At 42.3% G+C, this 25336-nt stretch overlaps 1 protein-coding gene across 2 annotated transcripts in view; it reads left to right on the forward strand.

Moving 5' to 3' along the window:
- The window catches only part of LOC139560603 (microtubule cross-linking factor 1-like), a 207668-nt gene that overhangs the window by 179170 nt on the left and 3162 nt on the right, over positions 1 to 25336 (forward strand). For both annotated transcript variants that reach the window (XM_071377531.1, XM_071377532.1), the window contains 3 exons: positions 3038 to 3285; positions 4370 to 4887; positions 15939 to 16877. In XM_071377531.1, the coding sequence (XP_071233632.1) occupies positions 3038 to 3285; positions 4370 to 4887; positions 15939 to 16877 (1705 nt within the window). The remainder of the gene's footprint in view (positions 1 to 3037; positions 3286 to 4369; positions 4888 to 15938; positions 16878 to 25336) is intronic.

Genomic DNA, 25336 nt, shown 5'->3' on the forward strand with positions numbered 1-25336 from the left:
CTTATTGTTACTGTGACAACCTATCCTTATTGTTACTGTGACAACCTATCCTTATTGTTACTGTGACAACCTATCCTTATTGTTACTGTGACAACCTATCCTTATTGTTACTGTGACAACCTATCCTTATTGTTACTGTGACAACCTATCCTTATTGTTACTGTGACAACCTATCCTTATTGTTACTGTGACAACCTATCCTTAATGTTACTGTGACAACCTATCCTTATTGTTACTGTGACAACCTATCCTTATTGTTACTGTGACAACCTATCCTTATTGTTACTGTGACAATCTATCCTTATTGTTACTGTGACAACCTATCCTTATTGTTACTGTGGCAACCTATCCTTATTGTTACTGTGACAACCTATCCTTATTGTTACTGTGACAACCTATCCTTATTGTTACTGTGGCAACCTATCCTTAATGTTACTGTTTCAACCTATCCTTATTGTTACTGTGACAACCTATCCTTATTGTTACTGTGGCAACCTATCCTTATTGTTACTGTGACAACCTATCCTTATTGTTACTGTGACAACCTATCCTTATTGTTACTGTGACAACCTATCCTTATTGTTACTGTGACAACCTATCCTTATTGTTACTGTGACAACCTATCCTTATTGTTACTGTGACAACCTATCCTTATTGTTACTGTGACAACCTATCCTTATTGTTACTGTGACAACCTATCCTTAATGTTACTGTGACAACCTATCCTTATTGTTACTGTGACAACCTATCCTTATTGTTACTGTGACAACCTATCCTTAATGTTACTGTGACAACCTATCCTTATTGTTACTGTGACAACCTATCCTTATTGTTACTGTGACAACCTATCCTTATTGTTACTGTGACAACCTATCCTTATTGTTACTGTGACAACCTATCCTTATTGTTACTGTGACAACCTATCCTTATTGTTACTGTGACAACCTATCCTTATTGTTACTGTGACAACCTATCCTTATTGTTACTGTGACAACCTATCCTTATTGTTACTGTGGCAACCTATCCTTATTGTTACTGTGACAACCTATCCTTATTGTTACTGTGACAACCTATCCTTAATGTTACTGTGACAACCTATCCTTATTGTTACTGTGACAACCTATCCTTATTGTTACTGTGACAACCTATCCTTAATGTTACTGTGACAACCTATCCTTATTGTTACTGTGACAACCTATCCTTAATGTTACTGTGACAACCTATCCTTATTGTTACTGTGACAACCTATCCTTAATGTTACTGTGACAACATATCCTTATTGTTACTGTGACAACCTATCCTTATTGTTACTGTGACAACCTATCCTTATTGTTACTGTGACAACCTATCCTTATTGTTACTGTGACAACCTATCCTTATTGTTACTGTGACAACCTATCCTTATTGTTACTGTGGCAACCTATCCTTAATGTTACTGTGACAACATATCCTTATTGTTACTGTGACAACCTATCCTTAATGTTACTGTGACAACCTATCCTTAATGTTACTGTGACAACCTATCCTTATTGTTACTGTGACAACCTATCCTTATTGTTACTGTGACAACCTATCCTTATTGTTACTGTGACAACCTATCCTTATTGTTACTGTGACAACCTATCCTTAATGTTACTGTGACAACCTATCCTTATTGTTACTGTGACAACCTATCCTTAATGTTACTGTGACAACCTATCCTTATTGTTACTGTGACAACCTATCCTTAATGTTACTGTGACAACATATCCTTATTGTTACTGTGACAACCTATCCTTATTGTTACTGTGACAACCTATCCTTATTGTTACTGTGACAACCTATCCTTATTGTTACTGTGACAACCTATCCTTATTGTTACTGTGACAACCTATCCTTATTGTTACTGTGGCAACCTATCCTTAATGTTACTGTGACAACATATCCTTATTGTTACTGTGACAACCTATCCTTAATGTTACTGTGACAACCTATCCTTAATGTTACTGTGACAACCTATCCTTATTGTTACTGTGACAACCTATCCTTATTGTTACTGTGACAACCTATCCTTATTGTTACTGTGGCAACCTATCCTTATTGTTACTGTAAGTGTGACTTACCTAGATTCATCCAAATTATGTTATTACTGGTATTGTTTCCACTTATCTTATCTAGACAGGCTGCCATTTTATCATTTACAATCGGTGTGCTTTCTGCTTTTGGCTGTTGTGTTCTCTGAACTCCACTCACTGTATTTTAAACACGTCTGCTGTACTGATACATCCTATGGGTAAAGAAATGACTGCTGTTAGACGTGATATTTCCTGGTGGTTTGTGTTGAAGCAGCTCTGTGAAGCATCTCTGTGAAGCATCTCTGTGAAGCAGCTCTTTGATATTTCCTGGTGGTTTGTGTTGAAGCAGCTCTGTGAAGCAGCTCTGTGAAGCAGCTCTGTGATATTTCCTGGTGGTTTGTGTTGAAGCAGCTCTGTGAAGCAGCTCTTTGAAGCAGCTCTGTGAAGCAGCTCTGTCAAGCAGCTCTTTGAAGCATCTCTGTGAAGCAGCTCTGTGATATTTCCTGGTGGTTCGTGTTGAAGCAGCTCTGTGAAGCAGCTCTGTGAAGCAGCTCTTTGAAGCAGCTCTGTGAAGCAGCTCTGTGAAGCAGCTCTGTGATATTTCCTGGTGGTTTGTGTTGAAGCAGCTCTGTGAAGCAGCTCTGTGAAGCAGCTCTGTGATATTTCCTGGTGGTTCGTGTTGAATAGCTCTTTGTGAAAGATCGTAATGGTACGTGATCCAAGTCATTGCAGCCTGATTAATTATTGAATAATTTTATAGCGATCCCTGATGAAAGGAAATGAAACGCATTAACTGGCCTTTATGGAGAGCAAACTAGATGTGTTTATGCCCTATGAAGAGAGGCTGTACCATGTAGTTTAGACAAGAGATATGACAGAGACAGTCCTACCTGTGAAGAGAGGCTGTAAACATGTAGTTTAGACAAGAGATATTTGTAATTGTTAAGTGTTTTTATCTGAAACTTTTCTCTCCTCCTCCACAGGGCTAAGTCGGTCTGTTCTATGAGTGACTTCCAGCGTCTGATGGACAGCTCTCCCTTCCTGCCTGACAGGAGTCGTCACGGTGACCGTGGCCGTGACGACGTGACTCCGCCCCTGTCACCTGACGACCTGAAGTACATTGAGGAGTTCAACAGTAAAGGGTGGGACTTCCCTGTCCCTGGCCCATCCCCGACACCAGGCCACCACACCCCTACAGCCATGGAGGCCTGGGCAGAACGGCCCGCTTCAGGTACTGATGTTGCTCATGGTTTAATGCTGTCTGTTTTTACCACCACCATTTACGTTTTTTATTACTTTATTTTTATTTTTTTTACAATACAAAACATACACATACAAACGACAACATCACACAAACATCCACAACATCACCCCTGCCCAGACCCACCTGCTCCCCCCCACCCTCCATCTCCAGCGCCCGCATCACTCTCCACCTCATGGCCTCAAACTGCACCATTTTGTTTCTCTACGTGGCCCAAGCACTTTCATTCATTTAGATAATAAAGCATTTTACCTTTCCGTTGTCTTAACAACGGCGGATTGGTTGATTTCCATTTTGGTTTTTTTACGTTTTTTTAGTTTTTTTTTCAAGATGATTGACGATAAAAGTGTCGTCCGACCCATCAGGTATCTCACCCTCGTATGTCATGTCGAGAAATATGCAGAGAAACTGATTTAAAAAGTACATTTACGTTGTAATACTTCTGACAGACAGCTTTCTAACTCCGCCCATAACTTTATGACGTCATAACATTCCCAGAAGGCATGAATTATTGAGTCATTGTTAGTTTTACACTGAAGACATGACTCTGCTGTGGGCTGTAGAATTTGGGAATTGTATCTCTTGTATAATGAATTCTATACATTAGTTTATGCTGGATTAAGCTTAGATTTTCATTAACTGTAATTCCGTTAGTTATGTTCCAACATTCCTTCCATCTTGTGCCAATATCAGTTAATTTTAAGTCTTGGTTCCAGTAGTTTTATATATTTTTTTCTAGTATAATTTTCTGACTCATAAAGTTTCCTCAAGATTACTCTGATGTCAAAAAATTTTTTTAAATCAAAATGTCTTGATACGAAACGTTTTAAGTTGCATGTCCTTAGAAAGGATCTACATTAAGTCATTCCTTTTTAATTCAGTCATAGGAATACATTTATTTTAGAATTTAAAAAATAAAAAGAAGCTATCCAAGGATTGTTCCAGAGAGCTGTGTTTTTAGGGGAGGGATATTGGCTGTTCTAGAATACGTTCCATGGCGGTATTAGTTAGAATTGTAGTTCTAATCGTTCCACATTCTCTCTCTGACTTCCAGAACCGTTCCAGCCGGCCTCGTGGTCCCTAACCACCAGCGTGACTTTGACCACTAACACCCAATCCAGCCACGAGCCCCCCTGCCCACCCCATCATCAGCGCTCCCCACTCAGGGGCAACGAGGGTAACATAGGAGGGGGAGCAGGGGTCCACGTCTCCCACAGCCCCACCCGATCCCCCGGGCCCTCCGATCAAGACTACCTGTACCCCAAAGGAACCTTGGGGCAAGGGGGTGGGGGTGTTGGTGAGGTAGGGGGTGCCTCCGGGATTGGGGGGGTAGGAGGTCCAGACGAGGTGTTTGGTGATGGTAGGTGGCCTCCTTTCTGTCATAAGGAGTTATTAGAGGGTGGGGGGGGACTGCGGGGTCCCTCTGTGGGGGGTCCCATCCCCACGGTGGGGTACGCCTCGTCTCTGGAGCTGCAGCTGTCACGGAACCTCAGTGATGACATGAAGGAGGTGGCCTTCTCCGTAAGGAACTACCGCTCGGGCACCTCGGACCACCTGGAGCAACACAGACAGGTCTGTTGACGTTGTATCTGTTGTTGTTGCCTAGCTGTTCATCCATCTAGTCTGTTGTTCATCCATCTAGTCTGTTGCCTAGCTGTTCATCCATCTAGTCTGTTGTTCATCCATCTAGTCTGTTGTTCATCCATCTAGTCTGCTGTTCATCCATCTAGTCTGTTGTTCATCCATCTAGTCTGTTGTCTAGCTGTTCATCCATCTAGTCTGTTGTCTAGCTGTTCATCCATCTAGTCTGTTGTTCATCCATCTAGTCTGTTGTTCATCCATCTAGTCTGTTGTCTAGCTGTTCATCCATCTAGTCTGCTGTTCATCCATCTAGTCTGTTGTTCATCCATCTAGTCTGTTGTCTAGCTGTTCATCCATCTAGTCTGCTGTTCATCCATCTAGTCTGTTGTCTAGCTGTTCATCCATCTAGTCTGTTGTTCATCCATCTAGTCTGTTGTCTAGCTGTTCATCCATCTAGTCTGCTGTTCATCCATCTAGTCTGTTGTTCATCCATCTAGTGAGTCTGTTGTTCATCCATCTAGTCTGTTGTTCATCCATCTAGTCTGCTGTTCATCCATTTAGTCTGTTGTTCATCCATCTAGTCTGTTGTCTAGCTGTTCATCCATATAGTCTGTTGTTCATCCATCTAGTCTGCTGTTCATCCATCTAGTCTGTTGTCTAGCTGTTCATCCAGCTAGTCTGCTGTTCATCCATCTAGTCTGTTGTTCATCCATCTAGTCTGTTGTTCATCCATCTAGTCTGTTGTTCATCCATCTAGTCTGGTGTTCATCCATGTAGTCTGTTGTTCATCCATCTAGTCTGTTGTCTAGCTGTTCATCCATCTAGTCTGCTGTTCATCCATCTAGTCTGTTGTCTAGCTGTTCATCCATATAGTCTGTTGTCTAGCTGTTCATCCATCTAGTCTGTTGTTCATCCATCTAGTCTGTTGTTCATCCATCTAGTCTGTTGTCTAGCTGTTCATCCATCTAGTCTGTTGTTCATCCATCTAGTCTGCTGTTCATCCATCTAGTCTGTTGTTCATCCATCTAGTCTGTTGTCTAGCTGTTCATCCATCTAGTCTGTTGTTCATCCATCTAGTCTGTTGTTCATCCATCTAGTCTGTTGTTCATCCATCTAGTCTGTTGTCTAGCTGTTCATCCATCTAGTCTGTTGTTCATCCATCTAGTCTGCTGTTCATCCATCTAGTCTGTTGTTCATCCATCTAGTCTGTTGTCTAGCTGTTCATCCATCTAGTCTGTTGTTCATCCATCTAGTATGTTGTCTAGCTGTTCATCCATCTAGTCTGTTGTTCATCCATCTGGTCTGTTGTCTAGCTGTTCATCCATCTAGTCTGTTGTTCATCCATCTAGTCTGTTGTTCATCCATCTAGTATGTTGTTCATCCATCTAGTCTGTTGTTCATCCATCTAGTCTGCTGTTCATCCATCTAGTCTGTTGTTCATCCATCTAGTCTGTTGTCTAGCTGTTCATCCATCTAGTCTGTTGTTCATCCATCTAGTCTGTTGTCTAGCCGTTCATCCATCTAGTCTGCTGTTCATCCATCTAGTCTGTTGTTCATCCATCTAGTCTGTTGTCTAGCTGTTCATCCATGTAGTCTGCTGTTCATCCATCTAGTCTGTTGTTCATCCATCTAGTCTGTTGTCTAGCTGTTCATCCATCTAGTCTGTTGTCTAGCTGTTCATCCATGTAGTCTGTTGTCTAGCTGTTCATCCATCTAGTCTGTTGTCTAGCTGTTCATCCATCTAGTCTGTTGTCTAGCTGTTCATCCATCTAGTCTGTTGTTTATCCATCTAGTCTGTTGTTTATCCATCTAGTCTGTTGTTCATCCATCTAGTCTGTTGTTCATCCATCTAGTCTGTTGTTCATCCATCTAGTCTGTTGTTCATCCATCTAGTCTGTTGTTCATCCATCTAGTCTGCTGTTCATCCATCTAGTCTGTTGTTCATCCATCTAGTCTGTTGTCTAGCTGTTCATCCATCTAGTCTGTTGTTCATCCATCTAGTCTGTTGTCTAGCTGTTCATCCATCTAGTCTGCTGTCTAGCTGTTCATCCATCTAGTCTGCTGTCTAGCTGTTCATCCATCTAGTCTGCTGTTCATCCATCTAGTCTGCTGTTCATCCATCTAGTCTGCTGTTCATCCATCTAGTCTGTTGTTCATCCATCTAGTCTGTTGTTCATCCATCTAGTCTGTTGTCTAGCTGTTCATCCATCTAGTCTGTTGTCTAGCTGTTCATCCATCTAGTCTGTTGTTCATCCATCTAGTCTGTTGTTCATCCATCTAGTCTGTTGTTCATCCATCTAGTCTGTTGTCTAGCTGTTCATCCATCTAGTCTGTTGTTCATCCATCTAGTCTGTTGTTCATCCATCTAGTCTGTTGTTCATCCATCTAGTATGTTGTTCATCCATCTAGTCTGTTGTTCATCCATGTAGTCTGTTGTTCATCTAGTCTGTTGTCTAGCTGTTCATCCATATAGTCTGTTGTCTAGCTGTTCATCCATCTAGTCTGTTGTTCATCCATCTAGTCTGTTGTTCATCCATCTAGTCTGTTGTCTAGCTGTTCATCCATCTAGTCTGCTGTTCATCCATCTAGTCTGTTGTTCATCCATCTAGTCTGTTGTTCATCCATCTAGTCTGTTGTTCATCCATCTAGTCTGTTGTTCATCCATCTAGTCTGTTGTCTAGCTGTTCATCCATCTAGTCTGTTGTTCATCCATCTAGTCTGCTGTTCATCCATCTAGTCTGTTGTTCATCCATCTAGTCTGTTGTCTAGCTGTTCATCCATCTAGTCTGTTGTTCATCCATCTAGTCTGTTGTTCATCCATCTAGTATGTTGTTCATCCATCTAGTCTGTTGTTCATCCATCTAGTCTGCTGTTCATCCATCTAGTCTGTTGTTCATCCATCTAGTCTGTTGTCTAGCTGTTCATCCATCTAGTCTGTTGTTCATCCATCTAGTCTGTTGTCTAGCTGTTCATCCATCTAGTCTGCTGTTCATCCATCTAGTCTGTTGTTCATCCATCTAGTCTGTTGTCTAGCTGTTCATCCATCTAGTCTGTTGTCTAGCTGTTCATCCATCTAGTCTGTTGTCTAGCTGTTCATCCATCTAGTCTGTTGTTCATCCATCTAGTCTGTTGTTCATCCATCTAGTCTGTTGTTCATCCATCTAGTCTGCTGTTCATCCATCTAGTCTGTTGTTCATCCATCTAGTCTGTTGTTCATCCATCTAGTCTGTTGTCCATCCATCTAGTCTGTTGTTCATCCATCTAGTCTGTTGTCTAGCTGTTCATCCATCTAGTCTGTTGTTCATCCATCTAGTCTGTTGTCTAGCTGTTCATCCATCTAGTCTGCTGTTCATCCATCTAGTCTGCTGTTCATCCATCTAGTCTGTTGTTCATCCATCTAGTCTGTTGTCTAGCTGTTCATCCATCTAGTCTGTTGTCTAGCTGTTCATCCATGTAGTCTGTTGTCTAGCTGTTCATCCATCTAGTCTGTTGTCTAGCTGTTCATCCATCTAGTCTGTTGTCTAGCTGTTCATCCATCTAGTCTGCTGTTCATCCATCTATTCTGTTGTCTAGCTGTTCATCCATCTAGTCTGTTGTCTAGCTGTTCATCCATCTAGTCTGTTGTTTATCCATCTAGTCTGTTGTTCATCCATCTAGTCTGTTGTTCATCCATCTAGTCTGCTGTTCATCCATCTAGTCTGCTGTTCATCCATCTAGTCTGCTGTTCATCCATCTAGTCTGCTGTTCATCCATCTAGTCTGTTGTCTAGCTGTTCATCCATCTAGTCTGCTGTTCATCCATCTAGTCTGTTGTTCATCCATCTAGTCTGTTGTCTAGCTGTTCATCCATCTAGTCTGTTGTTCATCCATCTAGTCTGCTGTTCATCCATCTAGTCTGTTGTTCATCCATCTAGTCTGTTGTCTAGCTGTTCATCCATCTAGTCTGTTGTTCATCCATCTAGTCTGTTGTCTAGCTGTTCATCCATCTAGTCTGCTGTTCATCCATCTAGTCTGTTGTTCATCCATCTAGTCTGTTGTTCATCCATGTAGTCTGCTGTTCATCCATCTAGTCTGTTGTTCATCCATCTAGTCTGTTGTTCATCCATCTAGTCTGCTGTTCATCCATCTAGTCTGTTGTTCATCCATCTAGTCTGTTGTTCATCCATCTAGTCTGTTGTTCATCCATCTAGTCTGTTGTTCATCCATCTAGTCTGTTGTCTAGCTGTTCATCCATCTAGTCTGTTGTTCATCCATCTAGTCTGTTGTTCATCCATCTAGTCTGCTGTTCATCCATCTAGTCTGTTGTCTAGCTGTTCATCCATCTAGTCTGTTGTTCATCCATCTAGTATGTTGTCTAGCTGTTCATCCATCTAGTCTGTTGTTCATCCATCTAGTCTGTTGTTCATCCATCTAGTCTGCTGTTCATCCATCTAGTCTGTTGTTCATCCATCTAGTCTGTTGTCTAGCTGTTCATCCATCTAGTCTGTTGTTCATCCATGCTAGTCTGTTGTCTAGCTATCCATCTAGTCTGTTGTCTAGCTGTTCATCCATATAGTCTGTTGTCTAGCTGTTCATCCATCTAGTCTGTTGTCTAGCTGTTCATCCATCTAGTCTGTTGTTCATCCATCTAGTCTGTTGTCTAGCTGTTCATCCATCTAGTCTGCTGTTCATCCATCTAGTCTGTTGTTCATCCATCTAGTCTGTTGTTCATCCATCTAGTCTGTTGTTCATCCATCTAGTCTGTTGTTCATCCATCTAGTATGTTGTTCATCCATCTAGTCTGTTGTTCATCCATCTAGTCTGTTGTTCATCCATCTAGTCTGCTGTTCATCCATCTAGTCTGTTGTCTAGCTGTTCATCCATCTAGTCTGTTGTCTAGCTGTTCATCCATCTAGTCTGTTGTCTAGCTGTTCATCCATCTAGTCTGTTGTCTAGCTGTTCATCCATCTAGTCTGTTGTTCATCCATCTAGTCTGTTGTTCATCCATCTAGTCTGTTGTTCATCCATCTAGTCTGCTGTTCATCCATCTAGTCTGTTGTTCATCCATCTAGTCTGTTGTTCATCCATCTAGTCTGTTGTTCATCCATCTAGTCTGTTGTTCATCCATCTAGTCTGTTGTCTAGCTGTTCATCCATCTAGTCTGTTGTTCATCCATCTAGTCTGTTGTCTAGCTGTTCATCCATCTAGTCTGCTGTTCATCCATCTAGTCTGTTGTTCATCCATCTAGTCTGTTGTTCATCCATCTAGTCTGTTGTCTAGCTGTTCATCCATCTAGTCTGTTGTTCATCCATCTAGTCTGTTGTCTAGCTGTTCATCCATGTAGTCTGTTGTCTAGCTGTTCATCCATCTAGTCTGTTGTCTAGCTGTTCATCCATCTAGTCTGTTGTCTAGCTGTTCATCCATCTAGTCTGCTGTTCATCCATCTAGTCTGTTGTCTAGCTGTTCATCCATCTAGTCTGTTGTCTAGCTGTTCATCCATCTAGTCTGTTGTTTATCCATCTAGTCTGTTGTTCATCCATCTAGTCTGTTGTTCATCCATCTAGTCTGCTGTTCATCCATCTAGTCTGCTGTTCATCCATCTAGTCTGCTGTTCATCCATCTAGTCTGCTGTTCATCCATCTAGTCTGTTGTCTAGCTGTTCATCCATCTAGTCTGCTGTTCATCCATCTAGTCTGTTGTTCATCCATCTAGTCTGTTGTCTAGCTGTTCATCCATCTAGTCTGTTGTTCATCCATCTAGTCTGCTGTTCATCCATCTAGTCTGTTGTTCATCCATCTAGTCTGTTGTCTAGCTGTTCATCCATCTAGTCTGTTGTTCATCCATCTAGTCTGTTGTCTAGCTGTTCATCCATCTAGTCTGCTGTTCATCCATCTAGTCTGTTGTTCATCCATCTAGTCTGTTGTTCATCCATGTAGTCTGCTGTTCATCCATCTAGTCTGTTGTTCATCCATCTAGTCTGTTGTTCATCCATCTAGTCTGCTGTTCATCCATCTAGTCTGTTGTTCATCCATCTAGTCTGTTGTTCATCCATCTAGTCTGTTGTTCATCCATCTAGTCTGTTGTTCATCCATCTAGTCTGTTGTCTAGCTGTTCATCCATCTAGTCTGTTGTTCATCCATCTAGTCTGTTGTTCATCCATCTAGTCTGCTGTTCATCCATCTAGTCTGTTGTCTAGCTGTTCATCCATCTAGTCTGTTGTTCATCCATCTAGTATGTTGTCTAGCTGTTCATCCATCTAGTCTGTTGTTCATCCATCTAGTCTGTTGTTCATCCATCTAGTCTGCTGTTCATCCATCTAGTCTGTTGTTCATCCATCTAGTCTGTTGTCTAGCTGTTCATCCATCTAGTCTGTTGTTCATCCATCTAGTCTGTTGTCTAGCTGTTCATCCATCTAGTCTGCTGTTCATCCATCTAGTCTGTTGTCTAGCTGTTCATCCATCTAGTCTGTTGTCTAGCTGTTCATCCATCTAGTCTGTTGTTCATCCATCTAGTCTGTTGTCTAGCTGTTCATCCATCTAGTCTGTTGTTCATCCATCTAGTCTGTTGTCTAGCTGTTCATCCATCTAGTCTGTTGTCTAGCTGTTCATCCATCTAGTCTGTTGTTTATCCATCTAGTCTGTTGTTCATCCATCTAGTCTGTTGTTCATCCATGTAGTCTGCTGTTCGTCCATCTAGTCTGTTGTTCATCCATCTAGTCTGTTGTCTAGCTGTTCATCCATCTAGTCTGTTGTCTAGCTGTTCATCCATCTAGTCTGTTGTCTAGCTGTTCATCCATCTAGTCTGTTGTTCATCCATCTAGTCTGTTGTTCATCCATCTAGTCTGCTGTTCATCCATCTAGTCTGTTGTTCATCCATCTAGTCTGTTGTTCATCCATCTAGTCTGTTGTTCATCCATCTAGTCTGCTGTTCATCCATATAGTCTGCTGTTCATCCATCTAGTCTGTTGTCTAGCTGTTCATCCATCTAGTCTGTTGTTCATCCATCTAGTCTGTTGTTCATCCATCTAGTCTGCTGTTCATCCATCTAGTCTGTTGTTCATCCATCTAGTCTGTTGTTCATCCATCTAGTCTGTTGTTCATCCATCTAGCCTGTTGTTCATCCATCTAGCCTGTTGTTCATCCATCTAGACTGCTGTTCATCCATCTAGTCTGCTGTTCATCAATCTAGTCTGTTGTTCATCCATCTAGTCTGTTGTCTAGCTGTTCATCCATCTAGTCTGCTGTTCATCCATCTAGTCTGTTGTTCATCCATCTAGTCTGTTGTTCATCCATCTAGTCTGTTGTTCATCCATCTAGTCTGTTCTTCATCCATCTAGTCTGTTGTTCATCCATCTAGTCTGTTGTTCATCCATCTAGTCTGTTGTTCATCCATCTAGTCTGTTGTCTAGCTGTTCATCCATCTAGTCTGTTGTCTAGCTGTTCATCCATCTAGTCTGTTGTCTAGCTGTTCATCCATCTAGTCTGTTGTTCATCCATCTAGTCTGTTGTTCATCCATCTAGTCTGCTGTTCATCCATCTAGTCTGTTGTTCATCCATCTAGTCTGTTGTCTAGCTGTTCATCCATCTAGTCTGTTGTTCATCCATCTAGTCTGTTGTTCATCCATCTAGTCTGCTGTTCATCCATCTAGTCTGTTGTTCATCCATCTAGTCTGCTGTTCATCCATCTAGTCTGCTGTTCATCCATCTAGTCTGCTGTTCATCCATCTAGTCTGTTGTTCATCCATCTAGTCTGCTGTTCATCCATCTAGTCTGCTGTTCATCCATCTAGTCTGTTGTTCATCCATCTAGCCTGTTGTTCATCCATCTAGTCTGTTGTCTGTTGTTCATCCATCTAGTCTGTTGTTCATCCATCTAGTCTGTTGTTCATCCATCTAGTATGTTGTTCATCCATCTAGCCTGTTGTTCATCCATCTAGTCTGTTGTCTGTTGTTCATCCATCTAGTCTGTTGTTCATCCATCTAGTCTGTTGTTCATCCATCTAGTATGTTGTTCATCCATCTAGTCTGTTGTTCATCCATCTAGTCTGTTGTCTAGCTGTTCATCCATCTAGTCTGTTGTTCATCCATCTAGTCTGTTGTTCATCCATCTAGTCTGTTGTTCATCCATCTAGTCTGCTGTTCATCCATCTAGTCTGTTGTTCATCCATCTAGTCTGTTGTTCATCCATCTAGTCTGTTGTCTGTTGTTCATCCATCTAGTCTGTTGTTCATCCATCTAGTCTGTTGTTCATCCATCTAGTCTGTTGTCTAGCTGTTCATCCATCTAGTCTGCTGTTCATCCATCTAGTCTGTTGTTCATCCATCTAGTCTGCTGTTCATCCATCTAGTCTGTTGTCTAGCTGTTCATCCATCTAGTCTGTTGTTCATCCATCTAGTCTGTTGTTCATCCATCTAGTCTGTTGTTCATCCATCTAGTCTGTTGTTCATCCATCTAGTCTGTTGTTCATCCATCTAGTCTGTTGTTCATCCATCTAGTCTGTTGTTCATCTATCTAGTCTGTTGTTCATCCATCTAGTCTGTTGTTCATCCATCTAGTCTGCTGTTCATCCATCTAGTCTGTTGTTCATCCATCTAGTCTGCTGTTCATCCATCTAGTCTGTTGTTCATCCATCTAGTCTGTTGTTCATCCATCTAGTCTGTTGTTCATCCATCTAGTCTGCTGTTCATCCATCTAGTCTGCTGTTCATCCATCTAGTCTGTTGTTCATCCATCTAGTCTGTTGTTCATCCATCTAGTCTGCTGTTCATCCATCTAGTCTGTTGTTCATCCATCTAGTCTGTTGTCTAGCTGTTCATCCATCTAGTCTGTTGTTCATCCATCTAGTCTGTTGTTCATCCATCTAGTCTGTTGTTCATCCATCTAGTCTGCTGTTCATCCATCTAGTCTGTTGTTCATCCATCTAGTCTGTTGTTCATCCATCTAGTCTGTTGTTCATCCATCTAGTCTGTTGTCTGTTGTTCATCCATCTAGTCTGTTGTTCATCCATCTAGTCTGTTGTTCATCCATCTAGTCTGTTGTCTAGCTGTTCATCCATCTAGTCTGTTGTCTAGCTGTTCATCCATCTAGTCTGTTGTTTATCCATCTAGTCTGCTGTTCATCCATCTAGTCTGCTGTTCATCCATCTAGTCTGTTGTCTAGCTGTTCATCCATCTAGTCTGTTGTTCATCCATCTAGTCTGCTGTTCATCCATCTAGTCTGTTGTTCATCCATCTAGTCTGTTGTCTAGCTGTTCATCCATCTAGTCTGTTGTTTATCCATCTAGTCTGTTGTTCATCCATCTAGTCTGCTGTTCATCCATCTAGTCTGCTGTTCATCCATCTAGTCTGTTGTTCATCCATCTAGTCTGTTGTCTAGCTGTTTATCCATCTAGTCTGTTGTTCATCCATCTAGTCTGCTGTTCATCCATCTAGTCTGCTGTTCATCCATCTAGTCTGTTGTTCATCCATCTAGTCTGTTGTCTAGCTGTTCATCCATCTAGTCTGTTGTTCATCCATCTAGTCTGTTGTTCATCCATGTAGTCTGCTGTTCATCCATCTAGTCTGTTGTTCATCCATCTAGTCTGCGGTTCATCCATCTAGTCTGCTGTTCATCCATCTAGTCTGTTGTTCATCCATCTAGTCTGTTGTTCATCCATCTAGTCTGCTGTTCATCCATCTAGTCTGTTGTTCATCCATCTAGTCTGTTGTTCATCCATCTAGTCTGTTGTCTGCTGTTCATCCATCTAGTCTGTTGTTCATCCATCTAGTCTGTTGTTCATCCATCTAGTCTGTTGTTCATCCATCTAGTCTGTAGTTCATCCATCTAGTCTGTTGTTCATCCATCTAGTCTGTTGTTCATCCATCTAGTCTGTTGTTCATCCATCTAGTCTGTTGTCTAGCTGTTCATCCATCTAGTCTGTTGTTCATCCATCTAGTCTGTTGTCTAGCTGTTCATCCATCTAGTCTGCTGTTCATCCATCTAGTCTGCTGTTCATCCATCTAGTCTGTTGTCTAGTTGTTCATCTTTGTGAAGTTTCTACAGTATACTGTCTTTCAGGTTTCTACAGTATACTGTCTTTCAGGTTTCTATAGTATACTGTCTTTCAGGTTTCTATAGTATACTGTCTTTCAGGTTTCTATAGTATACTGTCTTTCAGGTTTCTATAGTATACTGTCTTTCAGGTTTCTATAGTATACTGTCTTTCAGGTTTCTACAGTATACTGTCTTTCAGGTTTCTATAGTATACTGACTTTCAGGTTTCTATAGTATACTGTCTTTCAGGTTTCTATAGTATACTGTCTTTCAGGTTTCTATAGTATACTGTCTTTCAGGTTTCTATAGTATACTGTCTTTCAGGTTTCTACAGTATACTGTCTTTCAGGTTTCTACAGTATAGTGTTTCAGGTTTCTACAGTATACTGTCTTTCAGGTTTCTATAGTATACTGTCTTTCAGGTTTCTATAGTATACTGTCTTTCAGGTTTCTATAGTATACTGTCTTTCATGTTTCTACAGTATACTGTCTTTCAGGTTTCTACAGTATACTGTCTTTCAGGTTTCTACAGTATAGTGTTTCAGGTTTCTACAGTATACTGTCTTTCATGTTTCTACAGTATACTGTCTTTCAGGTTTCTATAGTATACTGTCTTTCAGGTTTCTATAGTATACTGTCTTTCAGGTTTCTATAGTATACTGTCTTTCAGGTTTCTACAGTATACTGTCTTTCAGGTTTCTACAGTATAGTGTTTCAGGTTTCTACAGTATACTGTCTTTCATGTTTCTACAGTATACTGTCTTTCAGGTTTCTACAGTATAGTGTTTCAGGTTTCTACAGTATACTGTCTTTCATGTTTCTACAGTATACTGTCTTTCATGTTTCTATAGTGTACTGTCTTTCAGGTTTCTATAGTATACTGTCTTTCAGGTTTCTATAGTATACTGTCTTTCAGGTTTCTATAGTGTACTGTCTTTCAGGTTTCTATAGTGTACTGTTTAAGCTTTGGGGATCCTCTCCTCACCTGCGCATATCACTTAGACTTTTCACTTGTCTGTTTAATTTACTCCACAGCTCCGAGATACGGCGTGTCAGACAAATGGTTACACCACTCGCGGAACCCAGACCACTCAGACCATCAGTGTGGGCTTACAAACAGACATCCTCCGCACCCTCACCAGCTCCCCCCACCGCTGCCTCACCCCTAAAGGAGGCAGCTCTACACCCATCTCCTCCCCCTCCAGAAACATCCGTAAGATACAGTACTCCCCAGTGGTCCAGTCCAAGTTCGAGCGTCCATGTTGTTCTCCTAAGTATGGCTCTCCTAAGCTCCAGAGGAAGCTGTCGACATCATCGAAGGCTGACCTCCCAGGTGGGGCCTCAAGCTCCGCGGCCGGCCCCAGGGCCCCTACCCCTACCACCCCCCAGAAGGGAGCCTCTGAGTCGGCCTGGGCTCGCTCCACCACCACCAGGGATTCTCCGGTCCACACCACCATCAACGACGGCCTGTCTTGTCTCTTCAACATCATAGACCACAGCCCCGTGGCCTACGAACCCCCGCAGTGCAAATTCACCAAGTCCCCCAGCCGTACCCGCACCGCTCCCCCTGACCCCTCACCTCCTGGTGGACCCGGTGGTCCCAGTCTATCCCCCTCAGACCCTAAAGACCCAAGATACCTTGGAGCTGTCCAGGAGTTTCTGAGGAATGTCCGCGGGCGTTCTCCCAGCCCGGTGCAGCTGATAGTAGAGGCCCAGGGAGGGCCGGGGAGAACAGGGGGTGAGAGGACACCAGAGGTGCTCAGTATACGCCAGGACCTGTCTGCCCCGCCTGGATACACCCTGGCAGAGAACGCAGCCCGTCTGCTGAACAAGAAGCTGTTGGAGCAGAGCTTCAGGGAGGAGAAGAGGCTGGGGTCTGGAGGGACTGGTGGGTCCTCAGCCCAGGGACAGGGAGGCTACACGAGAGAGGGGCGACAGGCGGAGGGAGACATGAACCAGTCGGGATGTTTGGAGGTAAATAATAACACCTACTGCGTTTACTGCTTAGTGTTTATTAGGCTCGCTTTTAGGTCACCTGTCGGTCACCTGTTGGTCACCTGTTGGTCACCTGTTGGGCATGTTCTTTCCTAGAGTCCTAGAAATACATAATAATTAAAACCTACATAAACACTAACTAGGATTTTTTTTTATTAACTTTTAAAATGTGTTCTTATTTACATGTTTATACCTCAATGCTGGTGTTTTTGTCTAAATACTAACACTCTACTAACTGGATTGGTTGTTTATATTTGTTGTTAGTTTATTAGCCCACCCATTGGGCTACAGACCCAGACGACCAATATTGAAACCAAAACAAACCCAATTTAGGAAATAATCATAAAAGAATCATATAACTACGTGCAGGCGTTTTCTTGTCAGATCAAAAAGCATTGACTGACACTATAGTAATGTTTCATATTTAATTACTTTTTTCCACATACGGTATTTTACTGTATTCTATTGTATTCTACAGTATATTACTGTATTATATTGTATTATACAGTATTTTACTGTATTATATTATATTCTACAGTATTTTACTGTATTCTATTGTATTCTACAGTATTTTACTGTATTCTATTGTATTCTACAGTATATTACTGTATTATATTGTATTCTACAGTATTTTACTGCATTCTATTGTATTCTACAGTATTTTACTGTATTATATTATATTCTACAGTATATTACTGTATTATATTGTATTCTACAGTATTTTACTGCATTCTATTGTATTTTACTGTATTCTACTGTATTTTCCCCTAGTTCAGTATACACTATTGTGCTTCTTTGTTTCTTCTCTATACTGGAAAGGGCTTATCTGACTCCTTTTGACTCCTATCACTCTGCCTCAGTCTCCACTCACCACCCATTCAGTTGGACACTGTATTGCCGTGACCATTGGGAGTAGCGCTGACCCGATAGTACTGGGGGTTTCAAACCCTGACTGTCTGTTCCTAACCTAACGTAGCAGGGGTTTTTTTAGAGGAAAAGGAAGCTAGGTGGAATTAGCCGTATCCCTGGAGACCGGCTACATCCGGTTGTTGTCAACTTCACTAAGGGGGATCTTGCCCCAAGCAATGTGTTGAAAAACATGAATATAACATTTTGGTTGAAATTGATTCCAGTATCAGTAGACCAATAGAAAGGATCTGAGCAAAAAAGTAGGTTAAAAGCTGTATAGCATTATGATAATACTGTAGTGAATGAAAACATTACTACGTTCTATTTCCGACTGAACGTACACTGAGTGGACAAAACATTAAGAACACCTTCCTAATATTGAGTTGCACCTACTACCATACCCCGTTCAAAGGCACTTACAGTGCATTTGGAAAGTATTCAGACCCTAGTCTAAAATGGATTAAAAAACAATTTCCCCCTCATCAATCTATACACAATACCACATAATGTCCTCTTGTCTTCACCTGTATTTGGGGAGTTTTTCACATTTTCTTCTCTGCAGATCTTCTCAAGCTTTGTCAGGTTGGATGGGGAGCCTCGCTGCACAGCTATTTTCAGGTCTCTCCAGAGATTCAAGTCCGGGCTCTGGTTGGGCCAATCAAGGACATTCAGAGACTTGTCCCGAGGCCACTCCTGCGTTGTCTTGACTGTGTGCTTAGGGTCCTTCGCCCCATTCTGAGGTCCTGAGTGCTCAGGAGCAAGTTTTCATCAAGGATCTCTCTGGACTTTGCTCTGTTCATCTTTCCTTCAATCCTGACTAGTCTCCCAATCCCTGCCGCTGAAAAACAGCCCCACAGCATGATTCTGCCACCACCATGCTTCACCGTAGGGATGGTGCCAGGTTTCAACCAGATGTGACGCTTGGCATTCAGGCCAAAGAGTTCAATCTTAGTTTCTTCAGACCAGAGAATCTTGTTTCTCATGGTCTGAGAGTCCTTTAGGTGCCTTTTGGCAAACTCCAAGCGGGCTGTCATGTGCCTTTTACTGAGGGGTGGCTTCCGTCTGGCCACTCTACCATAAAGGCCTGATTGGTGGAGTGCTGCAGAGATGGTTGTCCTTCTGGAACGTTCTCCCATCTCCACAGAGGAACTCTGGAGCTCTGTCAGAGTGACAATCAGGTTCTTGGTCACCTCCCTGACCAAGGCCCTTCTTCCCCGATTGCTCAGTTTGCCGGGCGGCCAGCTCTAGGAAGAGTCTTGGTGGTTCCAAACTTCTTCCATTTAAGAATGCCACTGTGTTATTGGGAACTTTCAATGCTGCAGACATTTTTCGGTATCCTTCCCCCATTCTGAGCCTCGACCCAATACTGTCTCGGAGCGCTACAGACAATTCCTTCGACCTCATGGCTTGGTTTTTGCTCTGACATGCACTGTCAACTGTAGGACCTTATATAGACAGGTGTGTGCCGTTCCAAATCATGTCCAATCAATTGAATTCACCACAGGTGGACTCCAATTAAGTTGTAGAAACATCTCAAGGATGATCAATGGGAACAGGATGCACCTGAGCTCAATGTTGAGTCTCATAGCAAAGTGTCTGAATACCTATGTAAATGAGGTATTTCAGTTTTTTTTATTTGTAATACATTTGCTAAAATGTCTAAAAACCTGTTTTCGCTTCATCATTATTGTTAGACTGGATATTACAGGACTAGGTTGTTAGACTGGATATTACAGGACTAGGTTGTTAGACTGGATATTACAGGACTACGTTGTTAGACTGGATATTACAGGACTAGGTTGTTAGACTGGATATTACAGGACTAGGTTGTTAGACTGGATATTACAGGACTAGGTTGTTAGACTGGATATTACAGGACTAGGTTGTTAGACTGGATATTACAGGACTAGGTTGTTAGACTGGATATTACAGGACTAGGTTGTTAGACTGGATATTACAGGACTAGGTTGTTAGACTGGATATTACAGGACTAGGTTGTTAGACTGGATATTACAGGACTAGGTTGTTAGACTGGATATTACAGGACTAGGTTGTTAGACTGGATATTACAGGACTACGTTGTTAGACTGGATATTACAGGACTAGGTTGTTAGACTGGATATTACAGGACTAGGTTGTTAGACTGGATATTACAGGACTAGGTTGTTAGACTGGATATTACAGGACTAGGTTTGTTAAGACTGGGTAGTATATACAGGACTAGGTTGTTAGACTGGATATTACAGGACTACGTTGTTAGACTGGATATTACAGGACTAGGTTGTTAGACTGGATATTACAGGACTAGGTTGTTAGACTGGATATTACAGGACTAGGTTGTTAGACTGGATATTACAGGACTAGGTTGTTAGACTGGATATTACAGGACTAGGTTGTTAGACTGGATATTACAGGACTAGGTTGTTAGACTGGATATTACAGGACTAGGTTGTTAGACTGGATATTACAGGACTAGGTTGTTAGACTGGATATTACAGGACTAGGTTGTTAGACTGGATATTACAGGACTAGGTTGTTAGACTGGATATTACAGGACTAGGTTGTTAGACTGGATATTACAGGACTAGGATGTTAGACTGGATATTACAGGACTAGGTTGTTAGACTGGATATTACAGGACTAGGTTGTTAGACTGGATATTACAGGACTAGGTTGTTAGACTGGATATTACAGGACTAGGTTGTCAGACTGGATATTACAGGACTAGGTTGTTAGACTGGATATTACAGGACTAGGATGTTAGACTGGATATTACAGGACTAGGTTGTTAGACTGGATATTACAGGACTAGGTTGTTAGACTGGATATTACAGGACTAGGTTGTTAGACTGGATATTACAGGACTAGGATGTTAGACTGGATATTACAGGACTAGGTTGTTAGACTGGATATTACCAGGGTTGTGGTAGTGTGGTTGTTAGACTGGATATTACCAGGGTTGTGGTAGTGTGGTTGTTAGACTGGATATTACCAGGGTTGTGGTAGTGTGGTTGTTAGACTGGATATTACCAGGGTTGTGGTAGTGTGGTTGTTAGACTGGATATTACCAGGGTTGTGGTAGTGTGGTTGTTAGACTGGATATTACCAGGGTTGTGGTAGTGTGGTTGTTAGACTGGATATTACCAGGGTTGTGGTAGTGTGGTTGTTAGACTGGATATTACCAGGGTTGTGGTACAGTATACAGTATGTTATAGTGTAGTCATAGCGTTTATTGTGTATGACAACAGCCATGTTATCTCTTAACAACTGAACATGGGTTGTGACGCAGGCAAGATGAAAGTAGGTCAATTCAGAAATATGGAAAATATTCATGATAAATAAATAATCTGAATGGGTGGTGAGGACCCTTTTTATTCCCCCAGATTTTACAGTGAAGGGACTACAGTACTGGTTTACTGCAGTCTGTATTTACAGTGAAGAGACTACAGTACTGGTTTACTGCAGTCTGTATTTACAGTGAAGAGACTACAGTACTGGTTTACTGCAGTCTGTATTTACAGTGAAGGGACTACAGTACTGGTTTACTGCAGTCTGTATTTACAGTGAATGGACTACAGTACTGATTTACTGCAGTCTGTATTTACAGTGAAGGGACTACAGTACTGGTTTACTGCAGTCTGTATTTACAGTGAAGGGACTACAGTACTGGTTTACTGCAGTCTGTATTTACAGTGAATGGACTACAGTACTGATTTACTGCAGTCTGTATTTACAGTGAAGGGACTACAGTACTGGTTTACTGCAGCCTGTATTTACAGTGAAGGGACTACAGTACTGGTTTACTGCAGTCTGTATTTACAGTGAAGGGACTACAGTACTGATTTACTGCAGCCTGTATTTACAGTGAAGGGACTACAGTACTGATTTACTGCAGCCTGTATTTACAGTGAAGGGACTACAGTACTGATTTACTGCAGCCTGTATTTACAGTGAAGGGACTACAGTACTGGTTTACTGCAGCCTATATTTACAGTGAAGGGACTACAGTACTGGTTTACTGCAGCCTGTATTTACAGTGAAGGGACTACAGTACTGATTTACTGCAGCCTGTATTTACAGTGAAGGGACTACAGTACTGGTTTACTGCAGTCTGTATTTACAGTGAAGGGACTACAGTACTGGTTTACTGCAGTCTGTATTTACAGTGAAGGGACTACAGTACTGGTTTACTGCAGTCTGTATTTACAGTGAAGGGACTACAGTACTGATTTACTGCAGTCTGTATTTACAGTGAAGGGACTACAGTACTGGTTTACTGCAGTCTGTATTTACAGTGAAGGGACTACAGTACTGATTTACTGCAGTCTGTATTTACAGTGAAGGGACTACACTACTGATTTACTGCAGTCTGTATTTACAGTGAAGGGACTACAGTACCGATTTACTGCAGTCTGTATTAGGAATATAGAAAGTAGACTTATTCCAGCGTGTCTGTTTGCTGCTGTGAGGTCACTGACCTTCTTATCGTCTACATTGATCCTCTACCGTTGATCCACCAGCTTTATCCTGTGTCCCTGTTTCCCTCTCTCTCTCTCTCTCTCTCTCTCTCTCTCTCTCTCTCTCTCTCTCCCTCCCTCTCTCTCTCTCTCTCTCTCTCTCTCTCTCTCTCTCTCTCTCTCTGTCTCTGTCTCTGTCTCTGTCTCTGTCTCTGTCTCTCTGTCTCTGTCTCTGTCTCTGTCTCTGTCTCTGTCTCTCTCTCTGTCTCTGTCTCTCTCTCTCTCTCTCTCTCTCTCTCTCTCTCTCTCTCTCTCTCTCTCTCTCTCTCTCTCTCTCCCTCTCTCCCTCCATCCGCTCTCCCTCCCTCTCTCCCTCCCTCCCTCCCTCCCTCCCTCCCTCCCTCCCTCTCTCTCTCTCTCTCTCTCTCTCTCTCTCTCTCTCTCTCTCTCTCTCTCTCTCTCTCTCTCTCTCTCTCTATCTCTCTCTCTCTCATTCTCTCTCTTACTCCCTCCCTCCCTCCCTCCCTTTCTCCCTATCTCCGTCCCTCCCTCCCTCCCTCCCTCCCTCCCTCCCTCCCTCCCTCCTCCTCCCTCCTCTCTCTCTCTCTCTCTCTCTCTCTCTCTCTCTCTCTCTCCCTCCCTCCCTCTCGTTCTCTCCTCCGTTCTATCTATACCCTCTGCTGATTCTAGAACCACTCTGTCTTATTAACCGCTCCCTGGGGACTCTAACCCTGCTTGTCCCTGAGTGATGTAAGTTCTTGTTTACTTCCTGGTTCTCTGACCTATAACCTCACGGACGGGGGTCCCCATCAGCCAATCACAGCATGCCTCACAGGTCAACGTTGTCGGTGGAGCCAGTGGTGTCGTAGCTGTGTTAATATAATCATCATAACATCTGTCTGTGTAAATGTCTGCATGGTCTAATATGGGTATTTAATATGTAACAATTCATATTCACAAATCAACTCCAGTGACCCAAAGAGTCATCCGTTTCCTGTCCATATCTGGCTGTATACTGTACGTCTCTCAGAGTGTGTGCTGCAGTAGAAGAACCAGTACTGAAAGGGTTTTGGTGATGTTATATATATTATATATTATACTTTTCTATTTATACTGTATATAAAATGTAGATGAGCTGATTTCAAATAACCTTGAAAACAAAACAAAGCCATCTTGTAGCTGTGAAAACCGGCATCAAACCCCTGAGGTGGTACAGAGAGCGATGACTCTTGGATCCATACACAACCACAACCACAACAACAACGGTTGATGGTAGACTATCAAATATATAGTATATTATATTATATAAAAAGTCTAACATTGAAAGAAAGAAAGAAAGTCACGCTCCCAAACATTGAATGGGTAATGATATATTTAATAGTGTTTCGGCGCTCTGTCTTCTTCAGGGTTTCCTGATTTATTTATTTTGGTTACTCTACGTTTGTCAGGACGTCTACAAAAACATTTTAGGGAGTGTGTCAATTTCTTTCTTTTACTAGACTATCTAACATCCAGTAACCCGGTTTCTAACACGGCTTCTGCTCTGTCTGAGACTGCTTCCTACTGTTCCTTACTCTCCTCTCTTCCTCTTCCTCTCTCCCTCTCTCTCTTTATCTCTTCCCCTCTTCCCTCTCACCCTCTCTCTCTCTTCCTCTCTCCCTCTCTCTTCCCCTCTTCCCTCTCACCCTCTCTTCCTCTCCTCCTGTCTCTCCTCTCTTCCTCTATCCCTCTCCTTCTCTCTTCCTCTATCCCTCTGTTCCTCTCCTCCTGTCTCTCTCTCTTCCTCTATCCCTCTCTCCCTCTTTATCTTTTTATCTCTTCCCCTCTTCCCTCTCACCCTCTCTCTCTCCCCCTCTTCCCCTCTTCCCTCTCACCCTATCTCTCTCTTCCTCTCTCCCTCTCTCTCTCTTCCTCTCTCCCTCTCTTCCCCTCTTCCCTCTCACCCTCTCTTCCTCTCCTCCTGTCTCTCTCTGTTCCTCTCCTCCTGTCTCTCTCTCTTCCTCTCTTCTCTCTCTCTTCCTCTCTTCCCTCTCTCGCTCTCTTCCTCTCCTCCTCTCCCTCTCTCTTCCTCTCTCCCTCTCATCCTCTCTTCCTCCACAGTTCTCTCACCATCCCTCCTTCTCTCACACTAACAACCTGTCTAAGCTCGTTGACGAAGACAGCTCTTTATAAACAATGTGCGTGCGTGTGATCGTGTTTTCTCACGGTCGTGGGAACTTGTGTGACGTCTGCTTGTGTTTTCAAACGAACTGAATCTTCCAGTTGGGTCATTAACACGGTCGCATGCTTAGCGGTCTGAGTCGAAAACTGAGTGAAAACTTGAAAGCAACATTGTGTGGTCAACATGCTGTTTTCACTGTGCAATCTGGTCAAACCTCTTGTACACTTACATGGTGCATGCTGGGTCATTTTGATGTTATGTAATATCATTACCTGGGAATTACATACCTGTGACAACATGCTAATAAATGTAGATACATAGCAACATATTCCTGTTCTTTATGATACAGTTCTATACTTCCTTTCCATCCTATCATCTGTGAAGGCATATATATATTATTAATATATTATGATATGATATTATTATTTAAACTACACTTTTCCCACACTCCCTCCATCCTGGTTTTCTGTGTCCAGCCCTGATCATCGTTCACCGCTACCTGTTTCATCACACTGCAGTTCCTTCACCTGTTTCATCACACTGTAGTTCCTCCACCTGTTTCCTCACACTGTAGTTCCTCCACCTGTTTCATCACACTGTAGTTCCTCCACCTGTTTCATCACACTGTAGTTCCTCCACCTGTTTCATCACACTGTAGTTCCTCCACCTGTTTCATCACACTGTAGTTCCTCCACCTGTTTCATCACACTGTAGTTCCTCTACCTGTTTCATCACACTGTAGTTCCTCCACCTGTTTCATCACACTGTAGTTCCTCTACCTGTTTCATCACACTGTAGTTCCTCTACCTGTTTCATCACACTGTAGTTCCTCTACCTGTTTCATCACACTGTAGTTCCTCTACCTGTTTCATCACACTGTAGTTCCTCCACCTGTTTCATCACACTGTAGT

Source organism: Salvelinus alpinus, chromosome 30 (genome assembly GCF_045679555.1).
Source record: "Salvelinus alpinus chromosome 30, SLU_Salpinus.1, whole genome shotgun sequence".
NCBI lineage: Eukaryota > Metazoa > Chordata > Actinopteri > Salmoniformes > Salmonidae > Salvelinus > Salvelinus alpinus.